The sequence below is a fragment of the Talaromyces amestolkiae genome (genome assembly GCF_001896365.1).
Source record: "Talaromyces amestolkiae strain CIB chromosome Unknown scaffold10.1, whole genome shotgun sequence".
NCBI classification, from domain to species: Eukaryota; Fungi; Ascomycota; class Eurotiomycetes; order Eurotiales; family Trichocomaceae; genus Talaromyces; species Talaromyces amestolkiae.
In genome coordinates this window covers 1,070,192-1,093,012 of record NW_024468046.1, presented here as the reverse complement: position 1 = coordinate 1,093,012, position 22,821 = coordinate 1,070,192, and the positions used below count along the sequence as shown (strand labels likewise).

Sequence of the window (22,821 nt, the reverse complement as noted above, 5' to 3'; positions counted from 1 at the left end):
TGTAGCTAGTGTTACAGGTCGCAGTCGGCGTCTTTTCGATAAGCGCTCTATCATGGGGCTGCCACATGCGCAATGTTACATTCGCCGTGGCGGATGGCGCCGATGGATAGCGATAAGTGAGTGTCACTATCAGGAACTGGGGTTGGAGATAGGTGGACTTCGTCCGGACGGTGATAATTAAAGATGTGATAAGAGATATTCTTTTTTAACTATAAAATGAGCCTAGTTGAATTGCTGGCGATGGCATTGGCTTCATTGGCTGCTGAATGAGGGTAATTAGGATACCTAATTAGGCAGTATCGACTCACGTGCAAAGGAAAACCCTATCTTGACATATTTGCAAGAGTTACTCATTGACCGACGACAACAGAACTTCATACATACTCCGTATATAGAGCATAAAAATGTAGGACCACAGTCGGTCGCTGTTAGTGGTAGCGCAACCACGCTAGAGCCGATGGGTAGAAAATTATTCTGTCTGCCTACCACGACACCTTTATATGCTTCATCAAATACCCATGTACATGCCTCAGATTGCGCCTCAGTTTGCCATATTGCATCCATAAGAATGATACAAGAAGCTGTAAATATGCCATCCACACTACTAGCAAAGGACCCCCGCACCATCGCGGCAGAATACATATCTCAACGACACTTCCACAGACGCTTCATTCTACCCCAAACGGCCACTCACGGGGACCTCCCAATCACATATGCAGACATCGGGAAATGTCCAGAGACGTCGACAGGGAATGTGCCGACTTTCCTGTTCATGCCCGGCATGTTTGGCTCGCGATATATAGCTGTATATATACATGCGATCGCAGAGAAACTAGGTGTGCGAGTGTTGATCGTCGACAGGTAAGATACCGCCCCACCCTGCAATTTTGTCTCATGAGACGCAAAGACTAATTCAGACACAGACCCGGAATGGGCGGCTCAGCGTCTGTTCCGCGCGAGTCGCGAGTCACAATCTGGCTTGAGCTGGTACCGCTTCTCTTGAAGCACTTGTCGATAGACCATGTATCGCTCATCTCGCACAGCGCAGGTATCATTTATCTGCTGAATACATTGATTGCGCACCGGGACATTCTTGACCCGGAAAATCCTTATATCGCCTGTCTAGGTGCGTACGAATCTATCAACTACATGCCAAGCGTATAGACTGATGTATTGAACAGCACCATGGGTTGACCCGGCACACTCGCACATGACAACCTGGCAACTCGCGCGCTACATCCCCACAAAGGCATTTTCCATCTGGAACCAGATCCCTCAATTCTTCCAAACCAGCCCTTTGATTTCATCTAGCGGGGCAATTATCACCAGTATAAAAGATAAATTTCCCGGTGGGGATGACGAAAACACAATATCCGAACGGAAAAGAAGGCTTATTGAGCAAGAATACGGCTTGGAGAGAGAAGKGCAGGTGGAGTTGGAGAAGTTGACGGCTAAATTCATATTCAAGGAGAGTACTGTAGGCGCTAATGAGGAGGCGTTGCAGTGTGTGAGAAAGGGCGCGCCGTGGCTTGAATGTGATGATTATACGCATTTTGCGAAGAATCTCGTTGAGAGTGAAAGGAGAAGAGGTGATGCTACGTCAGGTAAGATAAGGATGAGAGCGTACTTTGCGGAAAGTGATGTTATGATTGGAAAGACGGGGCAGAAATATTTCGAGAGCTGTTTCAAGGGCTTCGAGGATGTACTGGATTTTGATAGTGCCACGATTGTGGAGGAGAATCATGATAGTGTGGCTTTTGCGCCGGAGGTTCTGGGGAAGATTTTTCGAGAGCGAAGTACTTATTGAAGAGAGAGGCAGGAGTCGAACGTGTGAATATCAATTGATATAATAATATATACCCTTACAATGCTACATTTCGAATATATACTAGGATTAAAGCGTTCTATATCCCAAAGTAATAGTATCATCTCCACAAACTAAACTTTTGATCTACTGGTGTACATTGGGAACATGAGCTATTTAAAATTCACTCTGGTCGTCGCCGGAGATGATGACATTATTGATCTGCGAATTGTTAGTTCTTGTCCCTCGTCGCGTAGGCAGTTCAACTCAGCTTACCTTCAAGACCATTCGGCATAATTGCGTAGCAAGGAGGAGTTGTTGGCGTTTTCCGATAAGAGGATCAATGACAAAGTGTTCTCTCATATCTGTGATAGATTAGCGTACTGTACTTCACAACAAGAATGATAGACAAACCGTTGTTGCCGGTGAACATGCAGTCGACACCTAGTCGGCTGTTCTTCTCCTTCACTTGTCGTGATTTGATGGAAGCAAGAGTCTCAATAGGGTTCAAGCCGGAGTTTTCGGCCAATGTGAGGGGAACGGCGTCGAGAGCATCAGCAAACGCTCGCATGGCGTATTGTTCAATACCGGGGCTCTTTAGACCGGTTAGTCGAGTTATTCATCAAATCAAGCAAGACAAACGAACCTTGACAGCAGCGTCTTCGACTGCAATAGAGCATGCAATTTCGGCAGCACCACCACCGTAAACGACACGGTTGTCTCGAACTAAGTTGCGCACAACGCAGAGAGCATCATGGAGTGATCGTTTGGCTTCATCAATGATCTGCCACCCATTAGATTGACATACCGATCACCCACAGAAGGGAGCATACCATCTTGTTACTGCCTCGTACAAAGACCGTCACAGCCCGGGTGTTTGCACACTCTTCAATCACAAGCATCTTCTCACGAGTTGTACCAAAGGTCAATTCCCTAACCAAGCCTGCGGTTCCCAGCTTCTCGGACGTCAAATCTTCGAATCGAGGAACGATACGTCCATTGGTTGCAATAGCAATCAATTCAATCTCAGGACCTCCAACCCATCGAACAGCGGGGAGTTTGTTCTGTAAGAGCAAGTGATTGGCTTCGTCGTCGAAACCCCATTGGCAAATGACGAGGTTGGCACCCGAATCTTTCAGTTGTTGAATCATCTCTGTGAATTTGTCCTTCTCGTATGCCTGTAGGCGCTTGAATTCTTCCACCGATGTGATATCAAGTTTGTGTTTCGTCTTGGGTTTGGGAGGCTCGAACGGGCAGGTAAGGATAGCCAATTTGGCATCCCGGACCTCGTCAGGCATCTGGGGGTGTGAAAAGTCCTTGTCGACGATGACACCCTTGACGAGTAGGGAGTCTTCGAGCGAACCACCGACTTTGCCGTCAACCTTGATGAGCTCGAAATCGACATCTTTGCGCTCGAGGTCTGCGACGGAAAGGACGGCATCAACGGCGATTTTGGCGAATTGTTCGTGAGACTTAGAAACACTAATTCAATAGTCAGTATGCACAGGCTATACAGAATGCATAATTACATACATCTTGCTTCCCAGACTTGTCTTGGCAACCTTCATCAAGTTGTCTGTGTTATTCGTAGAAAAGGTGATCTCATCACTGATATTGTCGAGTTCTGCGATAGCAATTTCGCAAGCCTCGTCGTAGCCGTCAGCAATTCGAATGGGATGGATTCCTTTGTCGATCAACTCAGATGCTTGTTCCAAGAGCGCAGCAGCCAAAACCACAACACCGGTTGTTCCATCACCAATTTCATCGTCTTGAGACTTCGACAATTCGACCAAGAGTTTGGCAACGTTGTTTGAAATTTCCATCTGTCCCAAAATCGTGGCTCCATCGTTTGTGACTGTGATATCTCCGTCCGGTGAAATGAGAATCTTGTCTAGACCTCGTGGTCCCTAACACCATGTCAGATTTTGACTCCTGCCCCTTAATGTGGTCCTCCAATGTGATCGAACGCACCAACGATGTCTTGACGATGTTGGCAACAGTCTTTGCCGCAACAATATGTGATTTGACCGCCTCATTACCGTGCTGTCTCTTCTTCTTTCCTTGGCTATATATCCGTCAAAATTAGGCTCGGGATGCTTGATAATCGATTGTCCGGGGAAACGTACTCTCGCACAACGATAAAAGGGCGTCCCTGCTCATCCTTGATGACCGAAGCTGTTGTCAAGATCAGTATAACCCGATTCTAGTTCATTTTTTCGAAACACGTCGGCAGTGCGTACCCTGTGACAAGTCAAGCTCTGAAAAGGGTCAGTCAACAATTTTCCATAATGAGGGGTACCGCGGACATACGCATAGCCATGTTGACAGTGTCTGCGAGGACAGAATCCTGTCGTAAGTGAGAGTGAGAAAAAAGAGAGATTAAAACAAGATGTGAATGTCAAACAGCAAATCAAAGTATGGAGATCAAAGAACTCCTGATGTGCTTGTTCATCAACAATATCCAACTGAGTGCGGGATCCTTTTTTGCAGCAGGGACGATTAGTGGAGAGCTGTTTGCCCGAAAAGGCTTGGCGCCGCCAAGCCCGGCCGCAAAGTGAACTTCTTTCTCCACGCGACTCAGCGCGACGAGCCCAGAAAGCTGCAGACTGGACAAGAAGTCAACGACCATCGTATCCTGTCGCTCGCTCGCAGCTGTGCAGATTGCTTCAACGCCTCCCGATATTCGGCTTACTATAAGCCACCGCCGAATTCAAATTGGATCTCTTACGCCGCGTCCACAACTTGTTTCAACAAACAGAGTCCACTATGGCCCCTCGTAAGTGAGATTTCTTATCCTTTCGCGCCCTACGTTATCTACGCCTTAGAAGTCTGGGGCTGACTTCAATTCAAATCAGACAGCAATGAATCCTCTGACAACGAGTCGACCGGTGAAGAAATCCCTTTCAAGAAGACCAACGACGCCGCAGACGATAGTGGAAATGAGGAAGAAAGCGAGGAAGGAGAAGACGTGTACGTTGAAGTTTTTGGTTCGCATGCGAATAATTGGAGCGTCTACTGATTGCTGTGAAGTTACGTAGTTGAATCAATCGTCGGCCACGAGTTTCAGGGAAAAGTTCGTCGAGCGCAACACACCCCTAAAATTACCACCAGTCTACTGACGCGGATAAATAGACTCTCATGCTACATGTCAAATGGAAAGGATATGACGACCCCGCAGACCAGACATTAGAGCCGGAAAAAGGATTACTGTACGAAACTGCCCAAATCGATTATATCACTCGGGACAGTGACTTATGCGATTGAATGTGTAGGGAAGGCGCAGAGGATTTGGTGAAAGAATACTACTCAAAGATTGGCGGCCGCCCAGAACCAGCATCAAAGCCAGGAAGAGGCAAACGAAAGTCCGTGACCGCGAGCGCAAAGGACACACCCGAACGAACGGCCACTAAGAGACAGAGAACCTCGAAACGAGAAACCAACGGCACAGAAGATTTGGGCGCAGACATCCCCCGAGGCATTCCAGACTGGGTTGGTGATAAGGATCATTGGGAGGAGGATGTCGCGAAGGTGCAGACAATTACACAGGATGAAGATCAGAACCTGGTCGCATTCTTGGTTTGGACCAATGGCAAGACAACAAAGGTTTCGCTTGGCTTGTGTTATGAAAAGATACCCCAACTGGTAAGCTGGATTGTTTCCTACTTTCTGTCAGAAGACTGACATCGAATCTCATTTTAGATGCTCAAGTTCTACGAAGCACATCTGTAAGTTGATCAATATGCAATCATGGAACGACATTCAGCTAACATTTGTACAGTGTGTTTAAGGGTGAAGGTACCGAAGAGGAATGAGGAACTCTTGATTCCGACAATCCCAGAAACTCTCACACGGCACAGGACGGTTGAAACACCGATCTTCGACCAGATATACAAATTCAACGACCATTTCCCAAAATATGATTGTGGCATTAAAGCTACCTGACGTTATCTAGCGCTGCGAATGGTGTTTGTTTTGAATTTTGATATTCATTTCCTTGCGCTCAGTATTACATATTAGGGTATGTTGCGCTAAGGAGTAGGACCACAGGGTTCCCACGGCGATTTGCCATTTTGGTACAAGGGCGATTCTTCTGATTCTGGCTACTGTAATTTTAAGGAGTTTTAAATCTGCCAGTATTTTTTGACTCTCGGAATAGTGATTACTTCTCTTCAGAGTGGCACAGGCGCATATCTTAAATGGCTCGATATGTGCATAACCACAATACTGATATCAACATTGAAAAATTGATCTTATCCGAATTAACTGTAAGGCGCTAACGGTGTAGGAAAGGTTACTCATTGACCTTCCGCGACTAGTTGTGTCGCCCTGGCACTTTGTTCAAGATATTGCCATCGCTCATCAAAGAGTTCTGAGCCATGCTTCTTCATCACTCGTTCCATCGCCCTACCGTCTTGACCCGTAAGAGCTTCATCATCTGCCTCTGTCCAGACTCCTTGCATATTGCTGGGGATTTTCTTTTCTTTGGACAGCACATCTAAGACTTTATCTGCTAGCTCGGGGTTCATGGAAGTACAACTGAGAGCTTGAATGATGTCCTCCAGTTTCCGGCCGGAGTGTACCCGTCTCTGAATCCAAACATCGAGGTCTTCCGCGCTACCGTTTTCCTCGTGGCATTCTTCATGGGGCGTGAGAGGTACAAGGGTGTCGTCATCGTCTAGTTGACCCTCTTCCGGGACTGGGAATTGTGGCGCGGTCTCGTATTTTTCTGATTGAGATTCGTCCGATGTTTCTATTTGCGAGTCGCTCTCTACTGGATCATCTTGGGGTATCCTTCTTTTATTCTGGGCCACCTGGACGCCCTCGGTATTAAAAACGGCTGGAGCATCTTCGTAAGATGCTCGTTTGCGTTTCTTTKCTGCAGCCGTGTCTTGAGTAGCACGTCTGTTGTCTTCTGTATTTGATGGGCCTGCATGAGGGTATGGCTTCGGTGCAAGAGCTCTTGGCTGAGGGGCGGCTGTTTCTTCATGTGCTGGTCCACCTGGACGATGACCAAGGTGTCGAAGTCTCTTCAAATAGCGATCCCGCCAAGATTGAAAGGTGTGTCGTGGATTCTACATTGGGATTAGCTTGGTTGTCACTATATCCCGATCTACTTGCACTCAAAGACGCAACGTACTTGCTCAGCAAGTTGCTGATAGATAAGATTGCCTGCAATTTGATCGCCGCGCGTTGCGTAGGGCTGCACCCAATCCCAAAGTATTTGATCGTCTTGAAGGGTATAGGGTGTCCTGGAACTTCGAGCAGGTATCCCAACTGCTCCAACTGGGCGATTTCTTTGACCAGCTCTGTGATCTTCCAGATCTTCAAGTTTTCCGTTCCTGACAGATTTTTCGATGAATGTGTATGAATGTCTTTGAACACGTCTTAGATCAAATGTTTGATTCAAAAGCATAGACAGACGACATACGAGTTGAGTGGAATGTCTCGTTTTGCATGATCAACGAGTTTGATGTCTGCATCCTTTTCCAAAAGCACGACCGTACCGCCATTTATCTGATAAATTCGTTAGCTGAAGGTTTGTGTATAGAGAACGCCAGCAGATGACAGTCTCACTTGTATAAGTTCCTTGAATCTGTTTCGTTGGGGAACAGTCGCCGATACCCAAAAAGCATATCCCGCGAAGAGCGTCCCGACACTGCCGTCCTGTGGAGGTTTTGTATAGACTACGGTAGCCATTTTCTCAGGTTGTGTGACTTGATAGGCAGTGGTCGCGCCTATTTCAAGGCAGTATGAGTTGACCGCAGGGCCGCTCAATTCAAGCAAGACCACAGAGCCAACGCGATGAAAAGAATGATTTCAATAGCTCAAACTCAAAATTATAGCATCACCCCTGCATATAGTGTAAATTCATAAGCGTTAAATCAAAGAACGTGTATAAGAATCAAAGATGCGACACCTTTGTCATTATTTTGATGATTAGTTTGGACAGGAACCAATCAGAGATGCCGTTCTTCGGAAAAGGAGCATCTATCACGTGACATTATCCTCATAAGGATAAGGGTTCCCGCCCCATTCGTATTAGGCTCGGCGTCACATAATAACTCCGTGACGTCCTTGTGTTTGCTCTCTCGAGCTGAAGGTATAACTTTTAGCAGAGTTACAACTCACTCTAAGATCTACATACCTACACAACATGCACTTCGACTGATTGAATAGACTATTGAAGTTACCCAGATATGGCGCTGATCAGTCTACGCACGGCAGCACTAAGCGTGCTGGGCCTTTCTGCCTTTGTCTTTATTGCGCTTTTTGGTCGACTGCCTATGTTTAGGTACGTTATATGGTTCCAGCTGTGAGTGTCTCGGTTATTTGCTAATATGAATAGGAAAACCCCCATCGGTTTCTTCCACCGATTTCTTTGGATACACATTCCACATGGCCTTGCTCGTCTCGATTTACTTTTGCTAGGCGGTCGATTAGTACCATGCTGCCAAAGTTTTGGCAGGTACATAGCCTATGAAAATCATCCGTTGGTGTTGGTAAGTGCTTTTTCTCGACCAATGTTGCTCATTTTAATCGTGTGCTAGATATTCTTCGTTGGTCTACTATCAATATCAGAATTGGCGTTTGTGCCGAGGGCATGGCCGAGATTAGGGGCAACCCATCGAACACTTGTTTCGATAGCAATCACTCTGCCATATGTTTTCATATATGCGTGTGTCACAATAAAATCCTTCATCACGCCTAACAATGTAAAAGCGGAGTTGGCACATTATCCGTTCGATAGAGTACTCTTTCACCCTGGAAGAGAATGTTCAACGTGTCGACTGTTGAAGCCTGCACGTAGTAAGCACTGCAGCACTTGCAATGCCTGCGTGTCCCGACATGACCATCACTGCATCTGGCTGACCAATTGCGTGGGTCGCCAGAATTACCGTTACTTTCTGGCATTGCTTCTATCACTTTCCGTAATGCTCACCTACGGCACGTATCTAGGGCACATGTTGCTTGAAGAGAATTTGCAAAAGGCATTTGGAACTGGAGGCGTGCCCTGGGGCAAGTCGCTGTCTTGGATGTCATGGTTCAATTTTTGGGCCCTGGCAGTAGCCGATGATATTCGAATCGGCATGGTATTTCTTTTGGCGGCAATGACGGCTCCATTAGCATTCGGGTTTTTGGTTTATCATATCTATCTCGTATGGGCAGGCACCACCACCAACGAGACAGCCAAGTGGGACGATTGGAAGGAAGATATTGCATATGGCGCTGTTTACAAGGCCAAGAGAAGCCAAGTCTACAAGACACCAAGGCCGCGAGACGAATCGATTGAGCCGAAAGCGTGTTGGCCTGCGACAACTGACCAGGTGCTTATTTTGACGAATGAACCACCGAGGATAGGTTTTTCGGTTTCATTACAGTCAAATTCAATTTTGCAAGCAGGTGATGAACAGGCTCCTGTTGATCCGAGGTTCACCCCAGTCCGGAGCCTTCAATCTGTGGAAAATTTGTATGATCTAGGATTTTGGGGTAATTTGCGTGATGCACTGAATTTGAGCGTTTAGCAACTGTTACATATCATGAAATATGAATGCGATGAATAGAACAACAGCTCTGCCATATATAGTACTGCTTGAAGTATGCGATAAGATAAGCCGGAGCGGAAAAACCGCTAACCCACCACTGCCCACCATCTTGCCGCTAACAAATTATCATTCATTAATTTCTCCGCATCTCATCTGTCTATTTTATACCTGTCCCTCTTTGCGCCGAGCTTTCTTACGACTTACCTGTATTCAGTATGTCGTCGGAAAAGCCCTCCGTGGAGCACGAGCAAAAATGCTCTCCGGCAGAGCTCCTGCTCAAAGTTATCCTTGCCGGTACGCTGAGCCATTACGAGACTCGAGGCATGATTGACGACAAACAGCTCGAACAAATGTTGGCTGCAGGGAAAAAGATTGTTTCAAAAACTCGGAATGAAATGGATACTCGGTATTTTTCGTCTATGCGACTATCGCTGCAAGGATATCATTGCTAACTGCATACTAAAGACAGAGCTTAGCAGTTTCACCCGACGTTTGGCAAGGTCTTACTGATGTCCTTACCAAAGCCATTCCACATCTCGAATCACAGTCTTTCGCTTGGAAAAGTCCGCCCACTTCGACTTACGAACAATCGTCTTCGAATCTTATAGCATACAACTACTTCAGCCTGATCAAAGACATTGAGCGATTACGTGATTTATGTACCATAGCTAGAAATCTCCTCGCAACAACGAATAGAGCGCAAAATCTAGCGGCAGAGAAAGGATTCGACCAGCGGATACTAGCATTAATCGACACATGCGTCAGAGTTACGGCGCGAGGCTTCGATGGAGAATCAAATGCGAGAAACGAAGAACGCTGGCAGAAAGTGGTAAATTTATACAAAAGCCTATTGATCATATGCCTACAATTCTTGAACAATTTCATCATGCAAAACGAACAACGCAAACTTGTGCTCTGGTTGGACCTTTTCGGATATCACTCGAATGGCGATTATAAGGTTATTATGCCTGGTGAACCTTTGGACCCAGCCAGCCCTATGCCACAGGGTGTTGCACCGGTTGTGCGAACTGGCGAGCGACTTATAGGATCTTTGAGAGGTGAACAAACGGCTGAAGATCTGTTGATTGAGGCTCTCTCTAGGTTCCCCCTGGAACCTGCAAATATGAAGCAAGAAGCTTCGATGCTACTACTTGCGCAAGTCAAAGATCATATGGAGAAGATACTTGGTCGGAGTTTGAAAGAGATTCAAGAAATGAATAAAGATCCGGAACAAGCTAAAGAGATACGGGCTGCCTTGACCACAATCCTTGGTAACAAAGCGGACGAGATGAAGACCTTGACGGGACGAACCCAGGATTTTACGGAGCAGGATGAGGAGACAAGACGACAACATATATTGTGTATTGATAGAGGTGCTACGACAGGATATCCACGCGTGTGTTGGGCAGATTTTCCAGACTTCGAAAGATTCAAGGCCATCACAGCAGATGGTCCTCTAAGCGAAGAAGAGACCAGCATACCGCGATCCTATCAATCGGGTGCCGATGCGTTGCAAATAGCAAAAGAAGAACTAATGGCACGCGCACAGGAGGCATCCCAGGTTCTGGGGGAGGATGATGAACATTATGATCACGATGATGGGTATGCTGAAGATGACGGCCACAGCCTTGATGACGGCGCCGAGGGCAGTCTTGACGAGGAAGAAGAAGAGGATGACGACGATGATGATTATCGTGGAAGACCAGGTGATCAACAACGAGGACTATTAACAGATATTCCTCTCGTCCTGGGCCCCGCCGAGATAGAAGCTCTTCCGATGATCATCAAGGCTGGAATCATAGATGCAGCGGCGACAAAGAGCGCGGAGCGTGAGGTCATCAACAATATGCAAGCGATTCGTTGCCACGTATTGCTAACACAGGATACCGGTCGCAATTTGCTTCGAGAATTGCTTATTTTCATCGCCGCTTGGGACTTGCCAGACGACGAAGTCTATTTCCAGTTCATGGTTCAGATAATGGAGGCCATTCTGAAAAACGGCTTGATGTCTCATGCATACGCAGACTTCGGTCAGCAAAAAGACATCATATCGCCAGCACAGGCTGTAGTGATCAAGATCTTGACCCATATCTTCCGCAATAAGTACTCACCAGCCTCTTCAAACGACGGTCAATCTACCGAAACCAAACAACCGCCGCCACTGTCACGAGTGGATGTGCTTACAGTACGGTATATCTTTTCCATTTTCCGTGGCACTATCATACCAGAGACGTGCGGTCTCATCTACCTGCAAGGCCAAATCCGTGCAGGCAGAGCGCTGCCGGAAGACTTTCCTCTCAATCTATGGGATATGGAGAGGGTTTACGAGGGAGTATACCAGTTCCTTGAGTTCTTCGCAGTATTGACGGAAAACAATGACTGGAAGAACTTGATTGTAAAGTGGGAAATTGTCTACGATCTCGTCACACTGATCAAGGAATTGGACGCAAACATTCCCAAGGGCCCGCTTAGCGCTATGGTCACGTCGAATCCAACAGGGTCGACAAACGCGACGACCGCCTCGACCAACAACCCAACCGATCCCGCCACTGACAGCCAGCAGCAMCCCGCCCCTCCAGTCGCCGTAGAGCGGCCCTACGACCCAACAGACGTTGATCCCGTGGATGAGAATATCGACGAGACTGGCTCTCGGGCCGAATCACCACCTATAACCGAGGATCCATGCGAATTTGAATGGCGCAATCTCAAGAAACTCATCGTCCTAGTTCTATCATCTCTCGTATGGCGATGCCCTGAAGTTCAGAACCAGATCCGCAAACACGGCGGTGTCGAAGCTATATTGTCTTGCACCAGCTTTGATGCGCATAATCCATATATGAAGGAACATGCCGTGATGTGTTTGAAGTTCCTACTGGAGAATAACAAGGAAAATCAGAAGATCGTTGAGGAACTCGAGGCTAGAGAAGTTGTTAGAGATGAAAGTGGTGTATTGGCTAAGACGGGCCATGAGGCCATTGTTGATAGTGTTGGGAAGTTGACGATCCAAAAAGCGGTGCCTTCTTCGACGGCTTCGCATGTGGTTGAAGAGGTTTTGGATGAGTAGGACGGTCTTATGAATTGCATGATAGACATGATGGTATGAAAAGGAGTTCATCGGTGTATAATGTACATAGCTACAAAAAAGCCTATCGCATATTCGGAGTCATCAATATAGAAACTCATTCTATCTTCATATAATGTTCACATTGTGAATCTTAAGCATACATCCCATCCCACTCCTCATCTTCCTCATCATTCGGCTCCGGCGCCGCCAACGCCGCCCTCCTTTTTTCCGCTTGTTTTCTTCTTTCCGCATCTTTCTCACGTTGCTTCTTCCCAAAATCTGTACGATCGAGTGGACATGTCCCTCTTAATCGAAGCCAGGGAGTCAGGCATTCCAAATCGAATAGATGCGTAGGATGGCAAGGGAGACGGACGACGAGTGGGTAGGGGTCGTCTAGGAATGGGTTGCTGCATATGGGGCATGATTGGGATTCTTTGAGGGATGAGCGGGGGACGCGGTCGAGGGCTGACACATTTCCATGTCAGTTCTGTACTATTGAAAATGTGTTGACGGGGGCAAGCTTACTAGCACAAAACTCCTCGCTAACACCTTCGACTTCCCTTGGCGGCGCGTCGGCGCCTTGTAACAATGCCTCTATCATCTGATCTATCAGAGCTGAATCATGTTGATGCTCGCCATCACCACCAGCGCCGGCACCAGCACCAGCATCGCCAATATCGTGTTCCCGTCTGATGTAGTCGAAAGCTTCGGCGAGTGATCGGAATGCAGCACTGACATCTCCCGGTACAGGAACTGCGTGTTCGCGGGTCCGGGCCTCGGAGGGGTTGGGTGTGATTTCGGAGAGAGTTGCGAAGAAGGTTGATAGATCTGGACGACGAGGGCGGGCTTGGGGGGTTGTGCTGCTGAGATCTTCTGTATTGTGTTCAACTGTTGCATATGATGTTAGAATTGGTTGATCTGCGTGAAAGGAGCAAGTGCGTACCCTCGTATGAAGCCATTGTCGCAGGTTTGTAGAATGCGGTATTGATGCAGTGCGGGGTGATTCGGAGATGGTTCGCCAGCGGAGAGTGAGCAACGCTATCGCAATTTTGACTATGTTATGTTGATAATTTATTCTCTTTTTTGAGATTATTCAACTGCGATAAGAATCTAGAACGAGAGGTCCTGGATAAGGTAGAGATGAAGCTGTCGGCAGCTTTTTGAAATGATGAGCGGAGACTCAGATAGTTCTAGCTCCAAGACCCACTTATCCATGTACATAAACAGCTAACCCTAACTCATTTGAATCTGCTTCATTTATACACAAACTATCACTATATATTAGTAAGTAAAATCCTCATAAACTACATTCTTGCCCTTCAGCCACTCTAGCACCGAAGTCTGCAAAGCATGACTGGAACAAAGGTAGAATGTATCCGCTGATAGATCCTTTAAATCCATCGCATTTATGCGACGGCGTTCGATTGCCGCTCCAGCAGCTTTCAGATCTTCTAAGCTTCTATCATTCGCGTCAATTATCTTTCCCGCCTGAGTAATGAACAATGATGTCGAGTCCGCTAAGTCGGGGAATTGCTGGAATATGTCCTTAACAGCGCTGATATCGCTTGCCGAAATTGACCATAGCAACCGAAGACGTGACATATCAAGACCAGGCAATTGTCCTAAGAAGGGCGTTATGCCTATTCCACCAGCTATGAAAGGGACGACTTCATTGCTTGCGTGTGATGTGTCGATCTTGAAACTTCCCCCAAAGCCCAACATTGGTACTTCGAGTTGTGTGCGCGGGTTCTACTGAAACAGATGCGTAGTCACGCTTCGATTCTTTCGGACTGTAATCTCGAACTCATCATCTGGCAACCCTTTCGTTCCCGGAAAGGATGATACGGTAAAAGTTCTGATGTAGTCGTCATTGAGACTCAGTGGGTCGTCGTCACGCATATGACTGTAGCCCATGTCGAGTTCATCTTTGAATGAGAAGACTGCGTACTGCCCGGGTTTATACGTAGGTATTTTGCCATGATTGCTAGAGATTTTGAAGCGGAATCTTGCGATAGACGGACTCAGCATTTTCCTCGATACTAGCCGGGCCGTGGTCTGTCCCTCAGTTGCTATTGTCTCGAGAGCCTGATCTTTTTCTGACCGCAAGTATCGGACGGGAGGTGTATAAGGCGATATATCAATTGGTATCCCCTTAAAGCCTAATGCTTTTTCGACATAGCGTGCCTCTACAACAGTCATTTTCACCGCAAGGTTAGATCTTGGCAAAATTGCATCTGCCCCGTCATCGATGAAAATCTCAGTCTCGACAGTCATATAAACCGCGTCACCGGTTTCAAAATCCGGAAATACGAGACCAGCCCGGTGGTTCATCATCATGTTTCCTAAAGACTGATATAAGCGATTTCCAGAGTATTCGGGATATACGAGGACGGCGCCTTCAGGTTCGTTTGATATTAATCGGACGAATCCTGAAGGTCCACCACGGTAATTTGTGTCCATGTCTGTGTTTTGGTGGTATGATGATATGAAGAAGCAGTCTGCCTTGTTGATGAGCCCTATAGCTTGAAGAGACAGGTGAGCAGAGATTGAGATGAGTTTCGGTTGTGGGATGGCGGGGATGATGTGCTTTTTGTGGAGGTATTTGGGACAGTTTCCTATTCGTATTAGTATATGATTCAATCAGATGTAGTAGCTATCAACATACCTAGACTTTCTTCAATCTTGACCACCAACTGAGCATGGCCGCGTTTACCTACAAGTCCTGATTTCCCTTCATCTTCAGGATCCTCCAACGTGCCCATGATGACTTTCCCATATAACTTAACCCTTTTCCTATTCTCCAAATCGATAGTTACCCCCGAAATCATCTTACCCTGGCCGTTAATTCTGGCAGAAGAGCCATCGGTCTCCTTTACATTTTCAAACAAACTCTGGATGACAGGGTCATGTACTCTGTCAACCAATGCCCTCATGCCCACGATATCAGTATCAATGACAGAGGAGAAACCCGTCTCTCCACCCCATACAGTTGACCATGGTCTACCGTCATCATCCAATGCTCCTAAACCGATTAATGGAGCACGCGGGACCATGAATTGTCCATATTGACTGAGAAATGTACTTGTGGGGTTATCTCGATGAGGGACATGGAATTTGTTATGGAGGGCTACCTCGCCCTCGTTGAAGGGGAGGGTACGTTGTTCTATGACTGCGGGCATCATTAGGTGTATAGAGAGATCTTGTAAAGTCAATAATCTGTTGATATAGACGCAGTAACAGTAGAAAGTAGGTTGAAAAGAGTGTTCAGCCCTCAGGCAGGAGATACAGTTCCGCCAGCCAGCACGTCATGACTTGCTGACAAATTGCTATATTTGTAATCGTTCTGACTAATCACGCACCCGGGTCAGGCGGGTTTTGCGGGAAATGTTCCATCATCTATGGCCATGGACATCTCAATGCTTGATGATTAACGTATTGACTGCTTGACTGGTTGACAAACAGACGCAGCATAGACTGATGATAGCTCGGGATTGGTGTACTGGTATAGACTCAGGGCTGTTCCAATGGCTTCAATTGATTTGTCCCGACATTCAGATGTATACATCTATGCCAATATTTATTTGGTATGTATATTGATAAATTTGGGTCAGACGCAACCTGCCAACTGGTCCATCATGTACTGAAGATGCAAAAAAACTTTTATCAACAATCGAGAAAAAATCATAAGGGTTAGGTTTGAACTCTAATTTGACCTGAATCAATATCTATACCATTTTCGGCAATGCACATTCGGGTCCATGAAAAAAAAAATCAGCGAACAAGCCATTAGATTGTCGTCATTCTTCAAAGGATGATAAATCAATTTTTCCCATCCAGGTATAATAGATTACACTCGCACTGCCTCAATGATGCCGTCCTGCAAAGTGTCGTTGTAAGTGTAGATATTATTGATCTTCAACCCAACGCTATCCAGAAGTTTGCTCCACTGCTCATGAGTACGTTCCCGCGCCGCGAGAACAGCCATCATTAGCATATCAAGCTGAGCCTGCTGCCAGTGAACGCCCGAGTTTGGCAAAACCATTTCGTCAAGGAGAATATAGGAGTCAGGCTCCATTGCATCGATCAAATGCTTGAGGATCAGCCGACATTTGTCATCGGGCCAGTCGTGCATGATGTTGCGCATGTAGTAGAACTTGGCACCTAATCCAATACATCAATATAAGCAAAGACTAAAAGAGTGGCGCAGAAGATACCTTTGATGATTTGAGGTTGGAAGAAGTCTTGTGCCAAAGCTTCCACTCCTGGATGCCGTGCAAGCTGCTTCACGGTCTCCGGAAGGTCTTCCATGATCACCTTTCCCGGCAGATCGGGGTACTTTTCCCGGAAAGCAATGGATTGCGTTCCATACCCGCCACCAACATCCACAAACAAGGCTCGTTCGGGATCCAGATTTGTTGTCGTTTTCTCGAGTACTGGGTAAGCGTCCAAGAAGTTCGCCCTTCCGGAACGATTCATGGTCAACAAATAGTGCTGAAAATAAGACAATTTCTCTGGTTGTTCTTGGAACCAGAGGAAAAGAGGCAGGTCTGTTTTCCATGCTCGTTGTATTCCAGTATTGGTACTGTCCTCGGGATCAGCGTATTGAGTATCCTTTAGTAAGTCAGGCAGCTCCTGAAATCCAGGGCCCATTGCATCAAAGCTACAGGAAGTTACGCATATTAGTTTGCAGACACTAATAGAAATGAAGACGGCATACGAACTAGTGATGAATCGCTGCTTCTGCACCAGTTGTAGCAAAAGTCTTGGACATGTTATTTGCGGTAAAAGTATCTTTATCTACCTCCTGGATGGCATCGATAGAAGCAAGGTACCGCAGGACACGACCTAAATGGTACATCAGTCTAGTATGTTAAACATACCATGGATCTTGTATATACCTAGAAGAACAGGATCTACTTTCGTCTTTGCGCGGATTTGATCAATGCTGAGCGGGCCTGGACTTTCAGTGAGGGTGCTAAAAAGCTTCAAATCGACACCGATGCGGAGGCCTGCAAGTTGCAAGTTGAGATAGGAGATTCTCTGAATAGTGTCGTCGGGGCTCTCAATAGAGTGACTTAGGGATCGTAGTTGATCCAATATTTTCCTGCGCGTCTTTGCATCGCCGGACTTGGCCAATTTTTTGACATAGTCGACGAGGGCTTCCATATCTATGCTAGTAAGGACCAAAATGGTTTCTTATATTTGTTGGATTGAAGAAAAACAAGTATTCGAATTGGCGAGTGGGATGTAGGATAATGGACTTAATGAGTCTCTCCAGGTCTCGGTCTTGAGCAAACTCTAAATTTATATGTGCAAGTCAGGCACAAGAGGAGGCTATTGTTGCTGGAGTCTTTAATACCGCCAACATGCTGAAACTACCTAGGTAATCTAATTTATCTCTCTGCCTGAGTTTTTCTATGTATCCGAGCTGCCCACATGCAGGTGCTCTTCACATTCTACGGAGTAACGGAGTAAGCAATATGTATTTTATTATGTCTTCTAATTCCCTTAAACTCAAAAAGATGTACTTAGATACTTTTCCAGCCCAATAATTTGATGTAACCCAGCTGAGTACGGAGTTACGGAGTAAGCACTAGCCTGAGCATCTGAGATCAATTATAACAAAGAAGGGAGTGGATTTGTTATCTCTGCAGTTTACATAGTGCTCTTATAATTCAAAATATGATGCTTATCATGATTCAAGAATTGCAGGTGTCCGAGGACCAGATTATTTGTCCTCAATGCTGTACAACATGGCTCTTTGTATTTCTGATGTTTGGGGTAAACGGAACTCATTGGATTCAGCTCATGGACATGCAAGATTGATTCCGTGTGCTTTGGTCAGGTATAAGCTTGGTGTCGCCTAGCTACCCTACAATGCTGAAGTTGTCATTACTTTTCCAAAAGTGATATCACCTGTATCTTTGTATAGATAACTTCCTTCACCAGTTGTCGACTAATTCCATGCTGCGTTATACATCCTCTGGTATCACGAGCAATAGACTGATATCGGGTGTAAATAAGTCCATAATATGGTTGTTCAGTCCGTATCCATCTCAGCGAGCCAGCAATACTTACTTAGGCAAAGATGATTGTCGTAGTTAGGGCTAAATCAGTGGGGCTGCCTTAATGCCTTGATGCCTTAGTGCCTTGTCGTCCAGGGTCCCGAGTGGGGACCTGTCTTTGAGCTCTTTTAATTTATTTCGATGGATCCCTGTCATGTAAACATCAAATAAGAACCCAACCACTTTTCTCGGATTTTGTATATTTATCTAAACCAAAAATTTGAATCTATTTTCGGCTATGGACATACATACGTACTCAGCGTTTCGCGGCTGTGCCAGAGCCCAGACTGGCAAACTCCTATCAAGGAGAGCACAGCCGCAGCTGACGTGGGCCATTTGGTTGACTGTGGGGATGGCCGCGTTGTGTATCGCTTCTGTTTCAGATCATTCTTCAAACATTGTCCGGAATATATTGAACATCTTCTTTCTGCTGCTCGAATTGACTCTCCATCTACTATCAATATTACATTGATCGATACTGAGTTGTTCTGGTGGCGGTTGCTAAGGCATCATTCCACATGACGCACGGCGCTGGATAAACAAACATCAACATCGATATCGACTTCAACATCGACACTTGCATCAACCTCACCACATCATACAGCCAAGATGAGAAATCGAAACACCCCTTCGCCCTATCGACCGGGCGCATTCCACTTCACGAGAGCCTTCATCTGGCTCTCCACCCTGATCGTGACCGGTATCATGATCTATTTCGTCGTGCATCTACACTCGGACGGCTTCAAAGTTCCATACGCATTTCTCATCGTAAGCCTCACCCAAACTCCCGATAAATCAATCAACACCGACTAATTGGAATAGATCCTAATAACATGCCTCCTAACCCTCATCAACCTGCTCCTCACCACTCTTCTCTACGCCCGCAACAGTCTCCGACCCGTCTTCTCCCTATCCGCAAACGTAATCCTCCTCATCCTCTGGATCATCTCCCTCGCCTTTCTGGGGTACAGCATGCGCGGCACATTAATGACGACCTGCAACGTCGATTCGTGGGGAACATCCACCGGGGTGATGGTGTGCAGGGTATACAAGACGCTTTTCTCGTTCATTGTTGTTGCGACCGTATTTACCTTCGTACATACCATCATCGATGGAGTCGCGAGGAAAGACCAACGAAATCTGGCTGTGCTGGCGGCGTATGACTCGATGAATAATAATGCTAGTTACGGCGGGCAGGATTACAAGTTACATGCCCGAGGTGAAAGTGCCGTCCCTCTTGCTGCTGTCCCCGCCGTCCCCGTTCACGACGAGAGCCGTCCAGACCCCAATGCTACCCGTGCGGATGTCTACAATGCGCTTGGGACGGTGCGGCATGATGATACGGCGCAGCAGCAACAATACCATCAGCAGTTTCAGCCTCAGGGCGGCCATGATGTGGAATATTACGATGGTGTCCCGGATGTCCCCCCTGCGAATGGGGTGAGATGGGCTTCGGCGGCGGCGACGAGACAGACCCCGTACTCGCCGTTACATACGAGGTTTGATGAACAGCAGACGGGTTATGAGGCATTTAGGCCGCATCGGACTCCGTATGATGAGGGTGGATATGGATACAGGGGATAAACTTCGTCTCATGGGTCTCAGAAATTTTTACATCGGGCTCGGTACATCAAGATTGGCGTTCTTTTGCATTTAACGGCGTCAAATGTCGGGTTTTGTTTTTTTATATAGCGGAAATGTGATAAAAAGTTGACTTGTGTTCCATGTATGATGAGATAATTATATTGAACTAGGTATTACTTTTAAGCAAACAATCGCTCAAATCAGAGTGCCATAAGATCAGCCCATAATACGTCCTACATAATGACCTCGTTCGTGACATCCTGTGAATTCGTTAGTGATGGATTGTATTCCTTGAAGGAAGAAACGTACCCGCTTCAACTCTTTATACGGCAGACAGACACAGTTCTGTACTCGTACTTCATCGCCCACGCCGCACTCCTTGCCCAATATCGTAATACTCTGCACCTTGACTCCATTCTTGATGATGCTTGTGGAGTGGCTACCGGCCGGKGTCGGTGTACCCTCTACACGCGCCCAGGCACCGACACGGCTACCCCAGCCGATGATAGAGTACAAAACGCAAGCATCATGCTTGATCTCGGCATCTTCCAAGATGATAGATTCCTTGACACGAGCACCAGCACCGATCACGGCACGTGGGCCGACAGAGACATTGGGACCCAGCTTCGCGGTTGGGTCGACTTCAGCTGTAGGGTGGATGTAAACGGGCGGCACAATGAAAGCAGAGGGAGGAGTGAGTTCGTCGGACTGAGCCTGCCAGGCTTTTTGAAGGTACAAGGCGTTGGCTGGCACAGCAGAGCCAGCAGTTTTGATCTGCCGCCAGAAATCCTTGGTCTCGTGGACGAAGAAGCGGTTGCTGTCGGCAAGATCAGACAGAATATCCTGCTCTAAGCGGAGGATCTCGGGCTTTTCGCCATCATCGTCTTCGGCAATGAACGAAGAGTCAAGGTTCTCTGATGAGGGGTAGGAGAGTAGTCGCGGACGGGTGGCACGGCGCTTGATCACACTGCGGATCGAAGGGAAGATGCATTCAGTCGCGAACAAGTATACACCGCAATTGATCAGGTTCGAAATATGCGATTCGGGCTTCTCGACGTAGTGCAGGACACGCTTCGTATGCGCATCCGATACAATACAACCAAAATTTGTCGCAGCGTCGTTACTGACTCGTGTTCCCAGAATCACAGCCTCGGCATCCTTCTCCTCAAACAACTTCAACATCTCCCCCAAAGGGAAAGAGCAGCAGACATCAGAGTTCAAAACGAAGAATCGCTCCGGTTTGTTCTTAAGGATTGCGTCGCGGAAATGGTAGAGACCGCCAGCGGTACCCAATGCCTGATATTCGCGCAGATACTGGATGCGCAAGTGTGGAAACTCCTTGCCCGCATCCTTGATGAAGTCTCGGAAGACGGATTCGTCATAGTAGCCAACTAGAATGACCTCGCGGAGATCGGGGACTTTGGCGACGGCTTTGAGGGAGTGGGAAATGATCGGGTGGCCGGCGACTTCGAATAGTGGCTATCCAACAAGGTGGTTTCAATTAACGTCAAGCGATATATGTGGTGAGGGGAAGCGGCTTACCTTGGGAACGTCGAGAGACAATGGTCTGAAGCGGGTACCTCGAGATGGACCACCGACCTGTACAATCACATCGTGAGAAGCTGTAACCCAAAAGAGGAGATCGATTTCGAGCTTCGCTTACCAGAATCACAGCCTTAGTGGACGCCATGTTGTTGTTGTTGGGCGACTCCCGAAGCGGGACTTGAAGCATAGATGAGAATGCAAGGAGAACCTCTGTTCAATGGAATAGAAAGATGATGAGTCGCAGTTTAGGCAGAGCAATTGTTATAGGAATGAGCACTGCAATTAGCACAAAAATAAGTGTCTAGTCGCAGGTCGGTCGAGAGAGGAGTAGCTCTCTCCAGTACGCCAAGCGGTCAGTTGAAGCTGCGTCACTTTGTTTGCGTGGCTACTACGCTGCCCCGCCAATCACATCCGCCAGCACCGCACGTCGTGGAATTCGATGATATTGATAATTTCTCTCTTCTACTGTATATCAATGAGCTAGCCTATTCATGTTGATATTTGTAGATATATATTGGAATAAAAGAGTGCCAACATGCCTCATGCACTCTTGTGTTCCAACATGCTTCATCGAGCAACCTGAGGTGTACAGAAGACCTGCCCCAATCTATAACTATGTCCTCTGCTAATGTCGAGCCAGCAATGAAGTGAACTGCTGATTATCATCCATGAATACTTCAAGATGCTGGTATACCAAAGTGCTCTCTGTTCCCATATAAGAGGAGAACGAGGCCTTCAGTTCACTTACTAGGTCTAGCCAAGCTCTCCTGTATCGCAGCCCAGCACTCGATGCTTATGACCAGGAGAAATTCGAGCATCAAGTAGCAGTCTCAGGAAATGGCGTCTTTTGTTGCCTCAGGCTTAGAGGGGGGCGCTGAGGCTCTTTCCTAATCGAGCATCTTTCGTTTGACGCGCTCTCCAAAACCCTCGCTCTTTTCCGTCAACTTTGTCTCTCTCTCTCTCTCTCTCTCTCTCTCTCTCTCCCTCCTATTCATTTAGCCTTCCATTCTCTCTTTACACTTCACTCTTCTCTTCATTCTTCTTTCTGCCCTGTTTCTCTTCGCATCCTCTTTCTTGGTTTTCATCTCACTTCTTGTTCAACCTCCCTCTCATCTTAGTCTCGCAAAGCCTAGGTAGCAATCTCAAGTTGTATTGCGCTCTCCATACCCACTTCTTTTCTCAAAAATTCAGGCATCATCAGACAACCACGGCAAG

The 22,821-nt window shown here is 46.9% G+C and overlaps 10 protein-coding genes across 10 annotated transcripts; 4 read left to right on the top strand and 6 right to left on the bottom strand.

The window, feature by feature from the left end:
* Window positions 1–568: 568 nt before the first annotated feature.
* Window positions 569–1,807, top strand: BHQ10_005868 (uncharacterized protein; the record flags this gene model as incomplete). Its single annotated transcript, XM_040878390.1, has 3 exons — window positions 569–861; window positions 924–1,126; window positions 1,182–1,807. The coding sequence occupies 3 exons, from the start codon at window positions 569–571 to the stop codon at window positions 1,805–1,807; spliced, it is 1,122 nt and encodes a 373-aa protein (XP_040734372.1).
* A 174-nt stretch (window positions 1,808–1,981) lies between these two features.
* BHQ10_005867 (uncharacterized protein) lies at window positions 1,982–4,124 on the bottom strand (the record flags this gene model as incomplete). The annotated part of the gene is made up of 10 exons (XM_040878389.1): window positions 1,982–2,026; window positions 2,081–2,169; window positions 2,219–2,399; window positions 2,451–2,588; window positions 2,638–3,286; window positions 3,338–3,711; window positions 3,776–3,869; window positions 3,931–3,979; window positions 4,045–4,062; window positions 4,115–4,124. 10 exons carry the CDS (start codon window positions 4,122–4,124, stop codon window positions 1,982–1,984), a joined length of 1,647 nt encoding a protein of 548 aa, XP_040734371.1.
* A 446-nt stretch (window positions 4,125–4,570) lies between these two features.
* On the top strand, window positions 4,571–5,616 carry BHQ10_005866 (uncharacterized protein; the record flags this gene model as incomplete). Its single annotated transcript, XM_040878388.1, has 7 exons — window positions 4,571–4,580; window positions 4,660–4,774; window positions 4,835–4,877; window positions 4,937–5,013; window positions 5,077–5,446; window positions 5,504–5,529; window positions 5,583–5,616. 7 exons carry the CDS (start codon window positions 4,571–4,573, stop codon window positions 5,614–5,616), a joined length of 675 nt encoding a protein of 224 aa, XP_040734370.1.
* A 483-nt stretch (window positions 5,617–6,099) lies between these two features.
* On the bottom strand, window positions 6,100–7,501 carry BHQ10_005865 (uncharacterized protein; the record flags this gene model as incomplete). The annotated part of the gene is made up of 4 exons (XM_040878387.1): window positions 6,100–6,876; window positions 6,942–7,176; window positions 7,233–7,318; window positions 7,379–7,501. 4 exons carry the CDS (start codon window positions 7,499–7,501, stop codon window positions 6,100–6,102), a joined length of 1,221 nt encoding a protein of 406 aa, XP_040734369.1.
* A 1,235-nt stretch (window positions 7,502–8,736) lies between these two features.
* BHQ10_005864 (uncharacterized protein) lies at window positions 8,737–12,412 on the top strand (the record flags this gene model as incomplete). The annotated part of the gene is made up of 4 exons (XM_040878386.1): window positions 8,737–9,106; window positions 9,206–9,272; window positions 9,563–9,754; window positions 9,814–12,412. 4 exons carry the CDS (start codon window positions 8,737–8,739, stop codon window positions 12,410–12,412), a joined length of 3,228 nt encoding a protein of 1,075 aa, XP_040734368.1.
* A 151-nt stretch (window positions 12,413–12,563) lies between these two features.
* Window positions 12,564–13,371, bottom strand: BHQ10_005863 (uncharacterized protein; the record flags this gene model as incomplete). The annotated part of the gene is made up of 3 exons (XM_040878385.1): window positions 12,564–12,877; window positions 12,938–13,300; window positions 13,356–13,371. The coding sequence occupies 3 exons, from the start codon at window positions 13,369–13,371 to the stop codon at window positions 12,564–12,566; spliced, it is 693 nt and encodes a 230-aa protein (XP_040734367.1).
* A 790-nt stretch (window positions 13,372–14,161) lies between these two features.
* Window positions 14,162–15,465, bottom strand: BHQ10_005862 (uncharacterized protein; the record flags this gene model as incomplete). Its single annotated transcript, XM_040878384.1, has 2 exons — window positions 14,162–15,027; window positions 15,078–15,465. 2 exons carry the CDS (start codon window positions 15,463–15,465, stop codon window positions 14,162–14,164), a joined length of 1,254 nt encoding a protein of 417 aa, XP_040734366.1.
* A 794-nt stretch (window positions 15,466–16,259) lies between these two features.
* Window positions 16,260–17,578, bottom strand: BHQ10_005861 (uncharacterized protein; the record flags this gene model as incomplete). Its single annotated transcript, XM_040878383.1, has 4 exons — window positions 16,260–16,573; window positions 16,627–17,072; window positions 17,134–17,257; window positions 17,311–17,578. 4 exons carry the CDS (start codon window positions 17,576–17,578, stop codon window positions 16,260–16,262), a joined length of 1,152 nt encoding a protein of 383 aa, XP_040734365.1.
* A 1,508-nt stretch (window positions 17,579–19,086) lies between these two features.
* BHQ10_005860 (uncharacterized protein) lies at window positions 19,087–20,061 on the top strand (the record flags this gene model as incomplete). Its single annotated transcript, XM_040878382.1, has 2 exons — window positions 19,087–19,245; window positions 19,300–20,061. 2 exons carry the CDS (start codon window positions 19,087–19,089, stop codon window positions 20,059–20,061), a joined length of 921 nt encoding a protein of 306 aa, XP_040734364.1.
* Window positions 20,062–20,294: 233 nt separating this feature from the next.
* Window positions 20,295–21,751, bottom strand: BHQ10_005859 (uncharacterized protein; the record flags this gene model as incomplete). The annotated part of the gene is made up of 4 exons (XM_040878380.1): window positions 20,295–20,321; window positions 20,371–21,540; window positions 21,604–21,660; window positions 21,725–21,751. 4 exons carry the CDS (start codon window positions 21,749–21,751, stop codon window positions 20,295–20,297), a joined length of 1,281 nt encoding a protein of 426 aa, XP_040734363.1.
* Window positions 21,752–22,821: the final 1,070 nt, after the last annotated feature.